The 15,000-nt window shown below is 37.2% G+C and overlaps 1 protein-coding gene across 19 annotated transcripts in view; it reads right to left on the bottom strand.

Annotated features, from left to right (window-relative positions):
- The window catches only part of tou (bromodomain adjacent to zinc finger domain 2B toutatis), a 413,452-nt gene that overhangs the window by 13,649 nt on the left and 384,803 nt on the right, over positions 1–15,000 (bottom strand). For 18 of the 19 annotated variants that reach the window (XM_070115190.1, XM_070115173.1, XM_070115185.1 and 15 more), the window contains 11 exons: positions 11,837–11,894; positions 11,578–11,643; positions 11,246–11,290; positions 8,240–8,293; positions 5,313–5,434; positions 4,750–4,946; positions 4,191–4,432; positions 3,687–3,976; positions 3,118–3,361; positions 1,613–1,753; positions 55–1,180 (listed from right to left, as the gene is read on the bottom strand). In XM_070115190.1, the coding sequence (XP_069971291.1) occupies positions 55–1,180; positions 1,613–1,753; positions 3,118–3,361; positions 3,687–3,976; positions 4,191–4,432; positions 4,750–4,946; positions 5,313–5,434; positions 8,240–8,293; positions 11,246–11,290; positions 11,578–11,643; positions 11,837–11,894 (2,585 nt within the window). The remainder of the gene's footprint in view (positions 1–54; positions 1,181–1,612; positions 1,754–3,117; positions 3,362–3,686; positions 3,977–4,190; positions 4,433–4,749; positions 4,947–5,312; positions 5,435–8,239; positions 8,294–11,245; positions 11,291–11,577; positions 11,644–11,836; positions 11,895–15,000) is intronic. The other variant, XM_070115183.1, reaches the window with a different exon arrangement.

Below are 15,000 nucleotides of genomic sequence, written 5' to 3' on the forward strand. Positions count from 1 at the left end.
TGACAAATGACATCAAATGAAGGGAAGTCATTTTTGTTACGAGCTGCAACTGACCATCTGGGACAGGCAAAGCCTCAGCTGACTGGTGCAATCTCTCAAGCAATTCACGGTGGGACAAGCACTGGACACTCCCTGGCATGCTTGATGACACGGGGGTCCCTGACACTGTAGAGTTGCTCAGAGTTCCAGGGGTGCTGCACACACTTCCCTGAGTGGCGTTCATGCAGCTGGGGGTACTCACAGACCCTGGCGTAGTCACAGTTCCTGGGGTGCTCACTGCCAATGGAGTGCTGGGTACTCCAGGGGTGTTTGGCCCTAAGGGGGTATTCTGTGGGCCTGGGGTACTGCCTGAATTCTGGGAGACTCCTACAGCAGGGCTCTGTGGCCCGCTGTACCTTGAAAAGGGTGAGGCCTCCCTAGGTGATCCTCTAGGGGTGGCCTGGGGAGTCTGGTTGGCTGGCAGTGCTTCCAGGGACGAAACATCACAGGGTATGCGTGGCAGTAGGCTGAAGCTCAACTTCTCCCGTTGGGCAACATGCTCGGGTCTCAGGTACTGCCCAGGAACGAGGCCGAGCCCTGTCGCCAGGAGGTTCTGGTCAATGCCTTCACTGCTTCCCGAAGGATTGCCCTCCTTCAGGCCATTGACCATGTAGGGATTAAGTCCGGCATTGATCAGCGACGAGTACACTTCACTGGTCGTGTTTCCGTTGGCTTTGGATTCATTCACACCATTCAGGTTATCAGTCTTTGTCTCCTCAAGCTTTTCTATTTCTTCTTTACACTTTTCTGTTCGTTTTGGAATATCAGGCACTTCGAAATCATCCTCTTCCTTCACCTGACCATTCAGAGGTGGCTTCACATCTACTTCTTCTTTCTCAACGTTTCCCACACACACCTCTTCACCCGCCTCCTTCTTCACCTCACTCTCTGTCTTTACCACTTCCATCTGCTCCTCCTTGACCACTGGTTCCTCCTTGACCTCGCTCTTCCGCTCCTCCTTGATCTTTTCCTTCTTGATCTGGTCTTCCTTCAGCTTCTCTGTTATCTCCTCTAGGGTGTAGCCAACCTTCCCACCTGCTGGGGGAACTGTGACGGGGAAGTGTTCTCTTCCGGTGTAGTCACACGATGACAGGCCTTCCAGGAAGGGACCTCCAGCGTGGGGTAACACCCACATCGTCCGCTACAATGAAAAATAATGAAGTTGTAAGTTAATGATGTTATATGGCACTTTTGACAAGTTCATATAAAAAAATTAATGTGAAACTCTAGATACTGATAATGATCCAATTTCAAAATTTGTCTTTTTTAAACCCACATGAAGTATAGACTTCCAAAAAGTATTTTTACAGAATATAAATCAAGATGTACATATACAGACAAGGATAGTGGTGCCTATAACCACCCAATCATCAAAGAGAAAACAGTGGTCATACATCCAAAGCCCTTCACAGAAAAAAAATAACAGTCACACAATATGCTTATAAATAAATGCACATCACACAAAAATCAAATCATAACAACACATAAACCCATCACCTCAAAAATAATCACAATAGTATAAAGAATGAAATGAAAGTAAGCAAGTAAACCTACAAACACCACACCCACTCACCTGGAACCTATCTTGGCCACAGTTGAAGCCTCGCACTTGTTGAGCTGTGTCAAAGAGCTCCTGCCGCACCTGGTTCATCTGACGCTGGAGGAGTTCTAGGGTCTTGGACGCATCATCCGCATTGAGGTGTTTGTCATCCTCCTACAAAGGGGAGAAAAAGGAGGTACGAATTGATGGGGGTTGCGTGGGGAAGGGGCATGGGGGGGTTCTATGCCTCTGGAGGAGATTGGGGCATGGGGGGAGGGTGGATGAGGGGACAGTCATACAGGAAAACAAGGAATGGAGAGAAGCAAAACATGAGAAAAAGTGGGGGAGATGGAGAAAAGGAAGCAAGAAGCAACATCAAAAATTAATATGAGACTAGCATGGATAAACATCAATGTAGAGGACAAAAAACATTATGGAGAGGAAGGAAGATGTAAAAAAAAAAAAAGTGGAAGAGAAAGCAATGAATGAGAAAAAGGTATGGGAAAAGGGGTGCAAGATCTTATCCAGATGCCACCAGGGATGGCATGTAAGGACATATGAGTGCAGTAAATTTAGTTAATCAATCTTATTTACACATAGATGGCTCCACAAGTGCTTATTCCCTAATGAGTAAATCAAAATATTTTATATTGGTCTTAATATTGTTCATGACACTGTAATGATCATAATGTCATTGACAATAGCAGTACTGATCTCAATAGCACTAGATTTTTTCCCAAAAAAACTTTAACTGCAGAGCCATCTACAAGTAGATACATTTAACAAAACAATACTACAGTGAACACCACATTTTCCTGGTGGCAATGGGCAAGGAAGGAGAACAAGAGAATTATAGTTGTCAATTAATTTCCCTATATAATATCAAATACTTATTTTAATCTAACATTAGTAATCATATCAGTATATCTAGATGTATCTACCCCATTCTAACAATTATAGGATAACCTAATCTGTCTTCAAATGAAAACCCATAGCATTTTTCTAAAGATAAGTTTACTTCAATACAGTATAATCCCACTTCAAAACTAACAAACTCATCTTCCAAGATTCATCAAGCTTTCTCTTCATCTATTTAGGATTTTCTAAAACTATTGTGGTAGGAGCTCTACAACACAAACTAATATCTATCAGTCTACTTGGAATTCTTTTTTTGTAAGTTGACATCTGACTCTATGGACTCTCTTATCATCGTGAGATTTAAGGTTTTACATGTTCCAGACTGATGTTCCTGTCAAGCTTATATAAAAGAACAGTCCTTCAAAACACTAAATGCAGGACAGACACACACACAAAGCAATTCATCACAACATACACTCTCAAAGTGATATGAAAACCAAGGCCAGAGAATCCAGTCTGGTAAATATAAATAAAAACAATAATAATAACAATACTTCTGGCTTTGTCTCAACCACACCAGTGGGCATTACGATTTATATTTTTTAGTACAAATCAACCAAATCCAATGAAAACTGTGCAAAACCAAGGCCACGCAATCACACCCATTCACTGTCACGCACCTCATCTGGAATTTCCTCCATGTTGTCACTCTCGTTGCCACTTTCATTCTCCTCCTCCTCTTCCTCTTCTTCCTCCTCCTTCATCTTGTCCTCTTCTTTATCCTTCTTCTCTCCCTTCTCTTGTTCTCCCTGGCAGGATGAGATGCCAGAGATGTTGGACATGTTTGAGTCCTCTCCCCTGTGCTCCATCATGGACCTCATTGCCGCATTGTAGATTCTCTTGCGGGCAACGCTCCTGCGCAGTCTGTAGGGCAAGAGATTTCTTATTACGTAAAAGCATAGATACAATAGAGGCAGTATGAGTAAATGTCTTAGTTTGACTTCTGAAGAGAGAAAATGCATTGGGTTTCTCTTTGAAACTGGATATAAAAAGATGAATCAAATAGTAATTCTGAGTAAAAAATTATTAAAGATCCAAGGTCTGGAAGTATAGAAAGCATTAGAAAATCTTTTCATATTATGATCAACATCAATAAAACTATCCAGTACAAGTCTTTTTTTATCTGTCTACCATGAAAAAGAAAAAATTCCCAGACAATACAAATCAGCGCTGCCACTCTGTGACTCACTTTCTGATCCTGGCATCCAGCTTCCACTTCTCCGTCTTTAGACCGTTGTGTCTATCAAGTGACTCTTCGATCTGTCGCACAACTGCCTTGTTCTGCAGGAGCTCATTGCACACATAGGCCACAATCTCACTCTTCTGAGTCGGATTGAGGGCGAGGAAGGGCAGGTGCATCAGCCACTGGGACATCTTGTAAGCATCCATTTCTGCCAATTTTGCATCCCATTCCTGGGCCTTTTTGGGGTTTTCGCGACGCTCCTTCTCTGTGCCCAGAAGACCATGTATGATGCGAACCTGCAGAGTAAATGAAAAAATGCTAATTCAAGAACGAAACAAAGATGAGGAAATAAGAGTAAAAATTTTAAAACATGTCCATCCTAGAATACAGAGTACTTAACCCCAAAACAAGTAATACAATATAATATTGCAGTAGCATGTTTATAATATAACCATGCTACTGCCACAGGCCTTTCTCTAAAGTGACCATTAAGACCCGCGACAAACTCACCTCTCCTGTGGCATTGGCATTCAGGTAAACTCTCAAGATCTCGGAAATGTTGGCGTGCGTGATATCAGCTCTGTTTAGAGTCTGGCCAAGGATGGTGGTATGCCGCTGTGCAGACGGGATTCCTGGATCTTCAATGGCACATACAAGCAAGTGAGACAGCACACTCAAAAGCTCCTCCTCGCTTTCATTATCATTCAGGAGAGCCATCTGCAAGCTCTGAATTGATGGTAGTGACTCCATGTCTGGAATAAGAATAAAAGGAATTAACATTTAAACACACGAAACTCATTTAAGGTTTTTCTTAGTCTTATAACATGAACATAAAGCCCTCGTCTATATCTCCTTTCAAAATCAAAGAATTCTTCTCGATATTGAGAAAATAATCACAACTAAACAATAATTCTGAACTACACACAAGGCAGAGAGGGAAATCTCTAAATAACAAAGACCACTCATGAGAGGGAAAGAAAGAAAGAAGGAAAGAAAAAAGATGAATAAAATAGAATAAAAAATAAATGAGTAACAAAGTGATATTTAAAAAGCTAACAACAGAACCTACCAAACCCTAAGGTTTCCCCAAAATTGTGCAGGAATTCGAAAACCATGAGGATGTTTCCAAATGCCTCCGGGGGCAGTCTCAGGCCATCTAGTCGGGAGATCTCGGGTAGATCACTGTGGTCCGTCAGTTCCATGTCCTCCTTCACCTCCTTCATAAGCTGGTGGATCTCCCGCGCCTGCAAACGCTCCTCACGCTTCCTGCAATGGAGGAAGAGGCTTGTCTATGCCACCTTGGAAAACTGGGATTGGAATTGTTTATCTGACAAAATGTCCTCATCAAGGTAAGGTACTGTTCTTTATCTATTTTCTAAAACCCGTCATCTTCAGGAAATCATTATCACTTCTCATTCATTGCAAACTATTTAAATCCTCTGTGACTTAATTGAATCTTAAAATCATGAAATCCTCACTTCAAAGATTTTTTCATCTAATCCATTTTTTTTCATTTTTTCTGTCAGGAATACCTCTCTCTAAGACATTCCTCAACCTTTATTTCCCTTCTCACCTTTCTGTCATCCACTTCTTCCCCAATTCCTAATTATCAATGTCATAACCATCTCCTACCTTTCTCTGGTTGCCCTTTTCTCTTCCTTCATCTCCTCTCTCCGTCTTTCTCTTTCCTCGTATCTTTTCCTCGCTTCAATGGCACGCACTAGAACGCCATGGTATCTCCTCCTCTCTCGCTCCTGGTCACGGAGAAGGTAAGGAGAGAAAAGAAATGTAAAGAAAATGATTGCCTTCCAATATCGAGTAAAACCGTTTAATAAAAATAAAGATACAAAATTTCTTCCCCTAAAAGATAAGAAATATTCTTTCAAACACCGCAAAAAAAAAAAGAAAAAAAAGAAGAAAAATCACATTTCACGTACATAACTAAAACGCAGAGAACTGAGCCTTGTTGGAATATTATCTGCGGGTTTTACAATCTCAATGTCAGACTGAAATGTTACTATCCCCCCTATAAACTTAGTGATGAATCTAATGCTTTCAAAATTTTTAAAATATCTACTGGAACTTTTCCATATCTGGCTCGAGTGCAAAGTGAAGAGCATGGTACAGCAATAAATACTTTTTACACCCTACAATGTCTTTCTCTCTCTCTTATCAGGATGTCACATTGAATGGCAAGCTATCCACTAACAAATTTCATGCCTTTCTTTCTTTCAGTCACTGGCTTCATCTCTAAGGAAACTCACTACCAAGAACTTCTGTAACTACAGGGTAATAGATCAGTAAAGTGAATATTGTCCAGCTTCAATACACACCATGTATTCTCAGCCTGGTAGAATCTTTTGCAAACTGATTTTTGAAACAAGAGAGAATAATCTCCCTATATTTCCAATTTTGCTTTTAACAACCTGAAAATGCTAGAACGGACATACCAGGAGTATCAGTGAACATTAAATCAAAGAAGAAAGTAGTTTAATAATGTTAAGAGAAACTTCATTACCATGCTCTTCTGACAGCTTGAAAACCTCCATTAAATCTGATTTATCCTCTGCCTTCAAGGAAAAATTACAAGTATAAATATATTAGTGAAAAACTAAGTACCAGTTTATAAACCTCTTTCTGTTTTCTGTTAGTTCAAGCATGTACACAAAATAACTACTACATCATACAATAACAGAGAGTCTAGGAAGCTATTAATTGCAGTACATTACCAAATTACACATTAGTTATCATTAACAGATCCCTAGGTAATGCATGCAAGCACCTGTGCATGATGAAACACTTGTGAGAGGACTGATTAGGATAACCACCATTACCAAATATGATGAATTAGTCTATCTTGAAAAGCAAAAAGAGAAAAAAAAAAGGGGGGGGGCTTGCTGTTCCTTCTTCTCTTGATACCAATCAATCAAAACAAGGAAGAAAGTGAGAAGTCAAAAGCACAAATCCCATTCCAACCCATAATTTAACAAATACATTTTGAGATCTCTCTCCCATTACAGCCAAATATAAATAAGCCCTCAGTCGAATCAAGTGAAAAGGGCATAATGGACATCAACCCCAAGTGCAAACTGCAATCAGTGTCCATCTTAATCAACCTCTCTTCCGCTATGAACAACCACACGCTAGCAGTCAACCTTCTACAATGGCCACGCGCACAGAGTATAGCAAGCATTACATCATGCAAAAGCTACACAGTGCAAACTTACCTGCTCATCTTCAAGGGCAAAAATTATCTCACTCGTCAACATTAAATGAAAGAGCAAGACAATAATGGGATCTATAAGGCAGGAAGCAAGCAGGAATGCGTGGTTACAAAAAATAATGTAACAATAAACAGATTTACAAATGCCTGGGAAATGCTATCAAGGCCTTCTTTTGGTTTAGCCTAACTATTTGCACTTGGCTCTTCAAAATACGAATATGCCTTTCTGCATTTTCTTACCATTACCTACACTAATTCTTTGTGACTTATCAAATCACATTACTTTTAGTAAACAATCAAATAATCGTAAACCATTTCAGTATATCAATCTACCATTAATTTCACACACCATTCAAAGTTAAAATATTTATTAAAATAAAGATGGCTTTATAATATCTATTCTCTAAACGATTATTACAAGTGAATTCACTCTTATATCTAAGGGGAAAAGTCTACATCACTCATTCTTCTGAAGTCAACTCAAAATACAATATTCTAAAGGCAAATTATAAATATTTTTTCTTTAAGTTCAATAAAAAAAAAAAACATGACCAAACAGCAGCACTTCCCGGGCCTATCAACCACAGATCACATTCCTTTCTCTGAGAGGTTCATCAGGCAGTAGTCTCTTCACTTTCACTTCTAATACACATTCAACATCTGTTAATTTCAAGGTGAGGTACTGCATGCAACTAATAAACAAGGTATACAAAAAAGAGTAATTACAACAAATAAAGAAGGAAAACAAAAATGATAAATGCATCTACGAGCTCATGCAGTACAGACAAGAGAAAAAAAGCAGCAATAGTTTCACAATACAATAACTTCTGTGACAAGTGGGGTTTTGGGGACACACACAGTAAGGTTGGTGAGGGGGAATACAGGCGCACCGATCAAGTGGCGAGTGTTTCAAACTTTGGTGATCTGAGGATGTTCATTATTAAAGAAAACCTATGGGATTTGTCTCCATTTTGAACTGAATGCTCCAGCTTGATAAATATATGATGTGAACACAATATATAGATATTTCAATAAACCAGAGATGAAATGGTGACAACTTGATTTCAAGTACAAGTTATTTCGACCAAAGTCAAAAATTAAGAATCAACATCTTTTACAATATACTTTCTACTATCATAGACCATTGCTATTTCTTTCATTCTGAAAATTGTTGCATAAACTTGCCAATTTCCCAAAGAAAATTAGCAATGATGTTACACAATTCCAAAAGCAATAAAAAATATTTTTCTTTTAAATATCCTTCTATAAGAAACACCGAACACGTATAGAAACACTCGGTCCTCAATCAGTGCAACCTGAGGGTGGAAGGACATACCAGCTCAAGAGTGTAGAGCATTTCACGTTGTTTGTTGAGCTCCTGTAGATACAACTGCGGAACAACAATAATGTCAGAGTGTCAGAGAGTTATGTGATACAATCAGCAGTCATGATTCTAATGCAACGCCACGGCAGTATGATTTTCCCTTTCCTGGTTGTAGAGAAGAAAAAAATACAGCCCAGTGAGGAGACCTTTGGATCATAACTGCTGGCTGTGCCACATAATGTGGGGGCATGCTAATCAACTGTTAAGGCTACATAGTTGAGTGTCGGTGGAGGATTATGAAGAACATTCAAAATGGAACAAATATAGAAAAGTAAAACCAAATCATTATGTACAAAATAATGAGTTTTTGCAATTGCTGATATAAATCTGCAACATCAAAGAGAGTGAACAATACAGTAATCATAGCAAAATGTCGTGTTTACACAACAGAAATCATAAAAAGAGGGTACGAGCTTCAATGGAGTACAAAAGCAGATTGCGACGAGTGCACAGCATATCATACATTCCCCTGATGTGTGTAAACGCTTGAATCCTTTCCGCTTCGAAAGCAATCATCCACCGACCCTCATCAAGTAAGACTCACCGAAGACTTATCACACTGACTGATGGATCAATGACATACATTAACTAGATTTAGATGCTCATGAGTCTTTCCAGGAGCAAGGAAGCGGCAAAGGGCTGCTCCCTCATTCAAGGGGAGTTGGTGAAACTTTCCTACGGGAGAAATCTACAGTCTTGTATTCAGTGACTTGTGAATTAGTCTCTCTACACTTTCTCTTTGTTATTCTACTTGGTGCCATTCCTACAGCATACAACCTACTATAAAATGAAAGAATATAGAAGCAATGGCTGATGGGGCCAATGTTGTTCCACAATCTTTGGGGTTACCATCTGTTCACCTCTGTCACTGTACAGTTTTACTTCCTAAGGAACAACCTTGAAATATGAAAGATCTTTTTTATGATATGGTTCCAAGTGAGAATATATCTATCACTTTTTACCAAGCATTACCTCATCACTGTTTTTATTGAATTCCAATGTCAACCTGCTTGAATATTAGAAAGGCATCATTCTACATACTAAAAAACAATGTAGTTTAACACTGAGATAAGCATGACTTCAATAATACTTCCCTACCAAAGATATATTTATCATGGTTTTCAGTACCAAGTAGCACTCCTGTTCTGATTCAACCAAATTTTGATGTCTCAGAATGTGCTTAATACTTGATAACTCACATCATGCTTTAAATCTTCATTATTATGACAGTATTTGTGGGGATCTATGAATTTGTTTATCTATCAATTTTCTAAGTTTTCTTTTGAACGACTTCAACCTATCTTGACATAAACCTGCACATTCTACAACATTTCAAGGCAACATAACACTTAGTTACCTTTATCTTTAACATTATATATATGACACAGACCCTAAACTTGTACTAAGACATACTTTATAATCAAAAGTTATGACAAATCCTTCAACACTATCCATATAGAGAAGAAATCAAATTCACTAGCTTTAAAGATAATCCATTACTAAAACAAACACTGGCACAACCGCTTCATCTTCGCATTTGAATGGTTATACATCATTCTTGAAATATATAAATAAGGGTACTATTCACTCTCTGCTCCTTCCATACTTCTTTCTCTTTCTTTCACTTCTTTTCACTTCCGAGTAAAGAATCATTCACTTTCAACTTTACAAACCACTCTACACTTCGTCTTGGTAAGAATTCTCCCTTCACTTGATATTTGAAATAAGGATAAAAAACTTCTGGGGGGCAGGGGTACAAGAACAAACGTGAAATATAGAAAAAAAGAAAGCATTTACATCAATTACCTATTCAGTGATTATCAAAAATTGATGAAGGAAAGCAACATCAAACTCTAAAAAGTTTTACATCTTGTCTCAAAGAGGGTTACCTTGCAACTGCCATGCAAAGTGGAGATGGGGTGAGAGGCTGTCTATGAAAAGTTGACTCTCTTTCCCTTTTCGAGCAAAGGAGGTCTAACATTCACTTGCATTGTGTTTTATGCTTTCTAAATTCCCTAAATGTAACCATGAATTTATATTTGTGTGTGTAAATAAATAAGTAAAAAAAATACATTTAATTTCCTTTGTGATTCAAAGCTGCAAAACAACGCAACACAATTTTCTTTTTATAAAGCAAGTGTGTGATTAAACGCAAGGAGACTATACTCAGCTGAGCAAGTCGCGTTTTGACTTGGCTTCATTCTCATCCAAAATCAAGCGAAAAGCAAATCTCTCTTGAGAGGCAAGACGGTCTTGCTACGGAAGAAGTGCCTACAGTACTACTTTCTCTCTCTTTCTTCCAAATCATACCTACCTTGGGTCATGAGATTCTTAATACTTCTAAAATATCTATACCTGAGATTTTCTTGGTCTTATATATTTGTACATATTCTCACACTGACACATTCTCAAAAATCTTGGGAGACAAATGAAAGCAAGAAAATATATCTAAAGGACAGACTGATAGACCTACTTATAAAAGCAGAATGGAAACAGCATCTTATCATTGTGTTAAGGAATGCCAAAGACTTTTCATATTGGATTCAAGCTTCTCCTCTGAGTCTTACAATCATTGGACAGATTTAGACAGAATGAGAAAAAAATAAAAAAATAAAAAATATATATATCTTCTCTCTCAGTAATATTTCAACAAGGCGCACTCTTCTCTCGTATAATTAGGAGGCCAGGTATCTGAATTTAAATCTTTTTCTTTTCTCCTTTCCCTTTATCTAATTCATTTCTCTTCCTTCCTTTTTCTCTTCTTATTTCCATTCCAGAAATATAGTAAGAACATTGGTATACTAATCCTCACTGCTTTTTTTTCTTTCTTTTCTTATTCCAACCTCTAATTCGTTGCCGAATACGCAATATCTTGACAAAGCTTCAGTCCACACTAAACCTACAGAATGTGCTGCCCCTTTTACCTGTTGTCTGAAATCCACCAAGATGCCAACTTACCTGTTCCTTAATTAACTTCTGCTTCTGTTTTTCTTGTTCTCTTTCCTGCAAATACATGATGATCATTAACAATGGCACAGTGTAATCTATATTGAAATTATGACTTCTCTTCATAATAAAGCCAAGATTTGAGGAGAGCTGACACACACTCAGGCTACAACAACATGGGAAAAGAAAAGAAATCCTACATATCAAAAAACAAAAAAACAAAAAACAAACACTAATTCAATTATAATAACAATGATAATAATCAAACTACAACCTATAATTAAATGAAAAGCCTGCATGGCTCCTAACAGCTGAAGCCTTTCCAACTGAACACCTTCCCTCACCTGTGCTTTTCTCAATTGCTCGTAGAGTCTCTGCCGGTTCTCTTCCTCCCTTTGTTTCCGTAATTCCTGCGTAAGAGAGTGCAGTTAGTCCTTCAATTCCTATTGTCATAATAAGAAATACTCTAAAAATCTATAAATTAATAAAAATCAAAGTTGAAATCATGATGATAATATTCATAATAATGACCATCATAATGCAACAATAATAATAACAGATGGAAAAGGGACAATCAATCTAAGTAATGGCTCAGACACACACCTCTTTTTCCTTCCTGAGTTCCTCCTGTTTCTTTAATCTTTCCTGTTCTCGCTGTAATCTGGAAAGAAGACAATGGGAAAGAGTTAAGACACGTTAATAGGTGAAGTCTTGAGTACAAGCATAGGAATCCTAATCAAGAAGGGCAATAGTTAAGTTTATCTATGAAATGCAACAAATAAGGATGAAGAGATAGAGCAGGAGGAAAAGGAAGATGAAGGACGAATCAGAAAATCAATTCAGAGAAAAGACTCGGAGAACATCATCCAATAAAAAGAATATTACAAGGAAGAAAAATGAATAAATGAACATGACCCTTACTACCATTAACATTTGATAAGAACAATATCACCACGCTTTATCTAACTTAATATCTGGATACCTCGAACTTGATAACCTGCTCTTCCCTGCAAGCAAACAAACAATGAACTCACTATGCTCGATATGAGATCACAGCCTACAATACTAATATCTCTCTGGACTCCTTCATAGAATCTCTGCGGTGAGACAAAGTCTGAATTCCTAATAATCTCTTTCTCTATATACCCTTTTCCTTCTCCAGGGGTAATCTACATCAAATACAATCTGTTCTGCATCAAGTACAATCTATATGGTGTCTCTTCACAATATACCACACAAGGCACACCAGGATAGGGATTCTAACACAATGTTTGATAAGGTCTTGGTCAGCAATTGTCCCTCTAGTTCAGTTGGTGTCGATGAGATTTGGGAAGGCAAGCTTATCCTGAGCCATGAAAAAATGTTTATATGACTTTTTACTCCTCACAAATATTGGTCTGATGGTACATGAAGGCAGTAAATTTGAACTGATGACACTATTATCTTGAAAACAAGCAAACACTATTACTCAAATCATGAGTGGGTGCGTGTTTGTATTTGCTGGTAAAATGATTCTTTGTCTGGATATTCTTTAAAATTTTGATAAAGGATCACTGTAATTTTAACATTTATTACCTATTTCTATGAAGTAATTATGCCTCATATGATTTAATAAGCAATCTTTAATGCATCAAGTAATGTCCTCAAAAGTATTCACACTAGATTTTGTTTTGGCATCTTTGCCACTGTAGCCATAACGAAACACTAACACAGTGGTTCTCTAGCAATAGCCCAGGCATTTTCATCTCGGTGAATGTTGAGGCCTGGAAAGTATTCCAACCTTTATGGGGATCCTAATATAGACAAAACTAGTGTGATGCCCCTGTGTTCTCACACAATGGGCTGGTATGCCCCAAGCTTGTTTTGGGAGAGTTTCAAGAATCCTAATACTTTTGAAAAATGTTTTAGTGAACTGTGAGTAATTACAGTTGCTCTGAATGGAAAGGGAGACACAAAAATTATGTAACTTTTTCATGCAAAATTGCCTTTTCGAGCATTTTTTACAGTCACAGTGGAATCTCAATTGTCATTCACAATAAGCAAAGCAGAAACAAGATTCAGATTAGCACTTTCATCTTTCTGTTACTTAAGAAATACAAGAAAATTGCTATGGAAATAAATGCAGGCCATAGTCAAAAGCTTAAACAAATGCACGTTAACATCACTGAATCACATCATTCATTATAAAACCTAAAATGTTGCCATTAATTTACTTTTAATTACACTTGTCTTTCTCTGCTCTTTCAAGCCAGGTGGAGAAACTGGAATTCCCGTAACATGTTTAAAAGGTACCTAGTATTATGGGAATCAATTAATGTGTAACAGATGTGACTTTCCTAACCAACGGCAACTTATAAATAGTGTGATTTTCATACGGCAAACTTTTGGCAAATGGGGAATGAGCATATTTGTAAAGAAGCTTTTAGAGATATCTGTTGAGAAAAAGAAAAGCAAAAACACAAAGAGAAAATAGTGTCCATTATAACAAGGTCATAAATTATAAAGCAAACTAATCAAAGTTTTTTCAGTACTAATTTGGCTATTGTTGATAAAAAGAAAAAGAAACACAAAAGAAGTGTTATCATATCAATATCAAACTTATATAATTACAAGTGTTATTGATAAGAAAACAAAGAACACAAGTTTTATCAATAATAACCTCATGATTATGACACTTTCAAGCTGAAACATGTCTTATCACAAAAAAGACAGAAAAACGGAAGAAAAACTGGATATAAAGCATAAAGCATAGCCATAAATATTTGACTTCCTCATACAAAAAATATATTATTCTTAAACACATTAATTTAGAAAAAAAAAAATCAATTCAATCAATATAAAGTACGGGACATGTAAACTTAGTGTTAGTTTCAGTAACTTGCAAAAGGTTAATATAAGCTTATACCAATCTAAAGACCAACTGCAGTGTGTAAAGGAACATTACTCACATGCAAATGAGCTACTGTACTCATGCAGAAGTGTGATATGACAGATATTGAATATCTCACTGATTAATATTATTCTATTAACTCTACATAGGACTTTCCAGAAACAATACTGTGATGTCTCTGCTGTCTGCTATGTTCTGTCTTTATATAGTTTCATTACTTACTATTTATAAGTACTTTTCAGTTGTATATGACTGGTAATTCAGTAACATCACGATTATAACTGTGCTAAGAGATTCAACAAATACAGTCTATTAAGTAATATAGAGTGACTGACACTGATGTGACATGCTTCATAAATCAAATAAAACAGCAACAGTAAATAAAATGAGATATTCTTCTGTACAAATATAACCTCAATACCATCTACATTTGTGTCTCTCCAAAGATGCGGGTGTTTTTACAATCACACACAATCTTTTATGCAGTGCAAACAATTTACCTTCATTGATTTCAAATGTAAAAATGTCCAGTGAAATTACAAAAACATACACATATATCTAACTATCTTGCACATTCGGCCTCTCCAGCCAGTCTTCTTAAAGACAAATGAATTACCAATCAAAGGCAGAAATTGTCGGCAACAGCACCTTAAGAGTTCGTGAAAGCAGTCATGACAGACCAATTTCACAAACAATTATGGCACCCACATTTTCTTATCTATTTTCTTAAAGTAAAATGAGAAAAGCATTTAAGAGAGAAAGATCATGGGGAACTCCTTGGGAATACCTTACATCTTTTCACAAAGTCAAAATACAATGTCATATTAAAATAAAAAATATATTTAGAAACAAAAACATCAATACAAAAACAAAATAG

The sequence above is a fragment of the Penaeus vannamei genome, chromosome 37, assembly GCF_042767895.1.
Source record: "Penaeus vannamei isolate JL-2024 chromosome 37, ASM4276789v1, whole genome shotgun sequence".
NCBI classification, from domain to species: domain Eukaryota; kingdom Metazoa; phylum Arthropoda; class Malacostraca; order Decapoda; family Penaeidae; genus Penaeus; species Penaeus vannamei.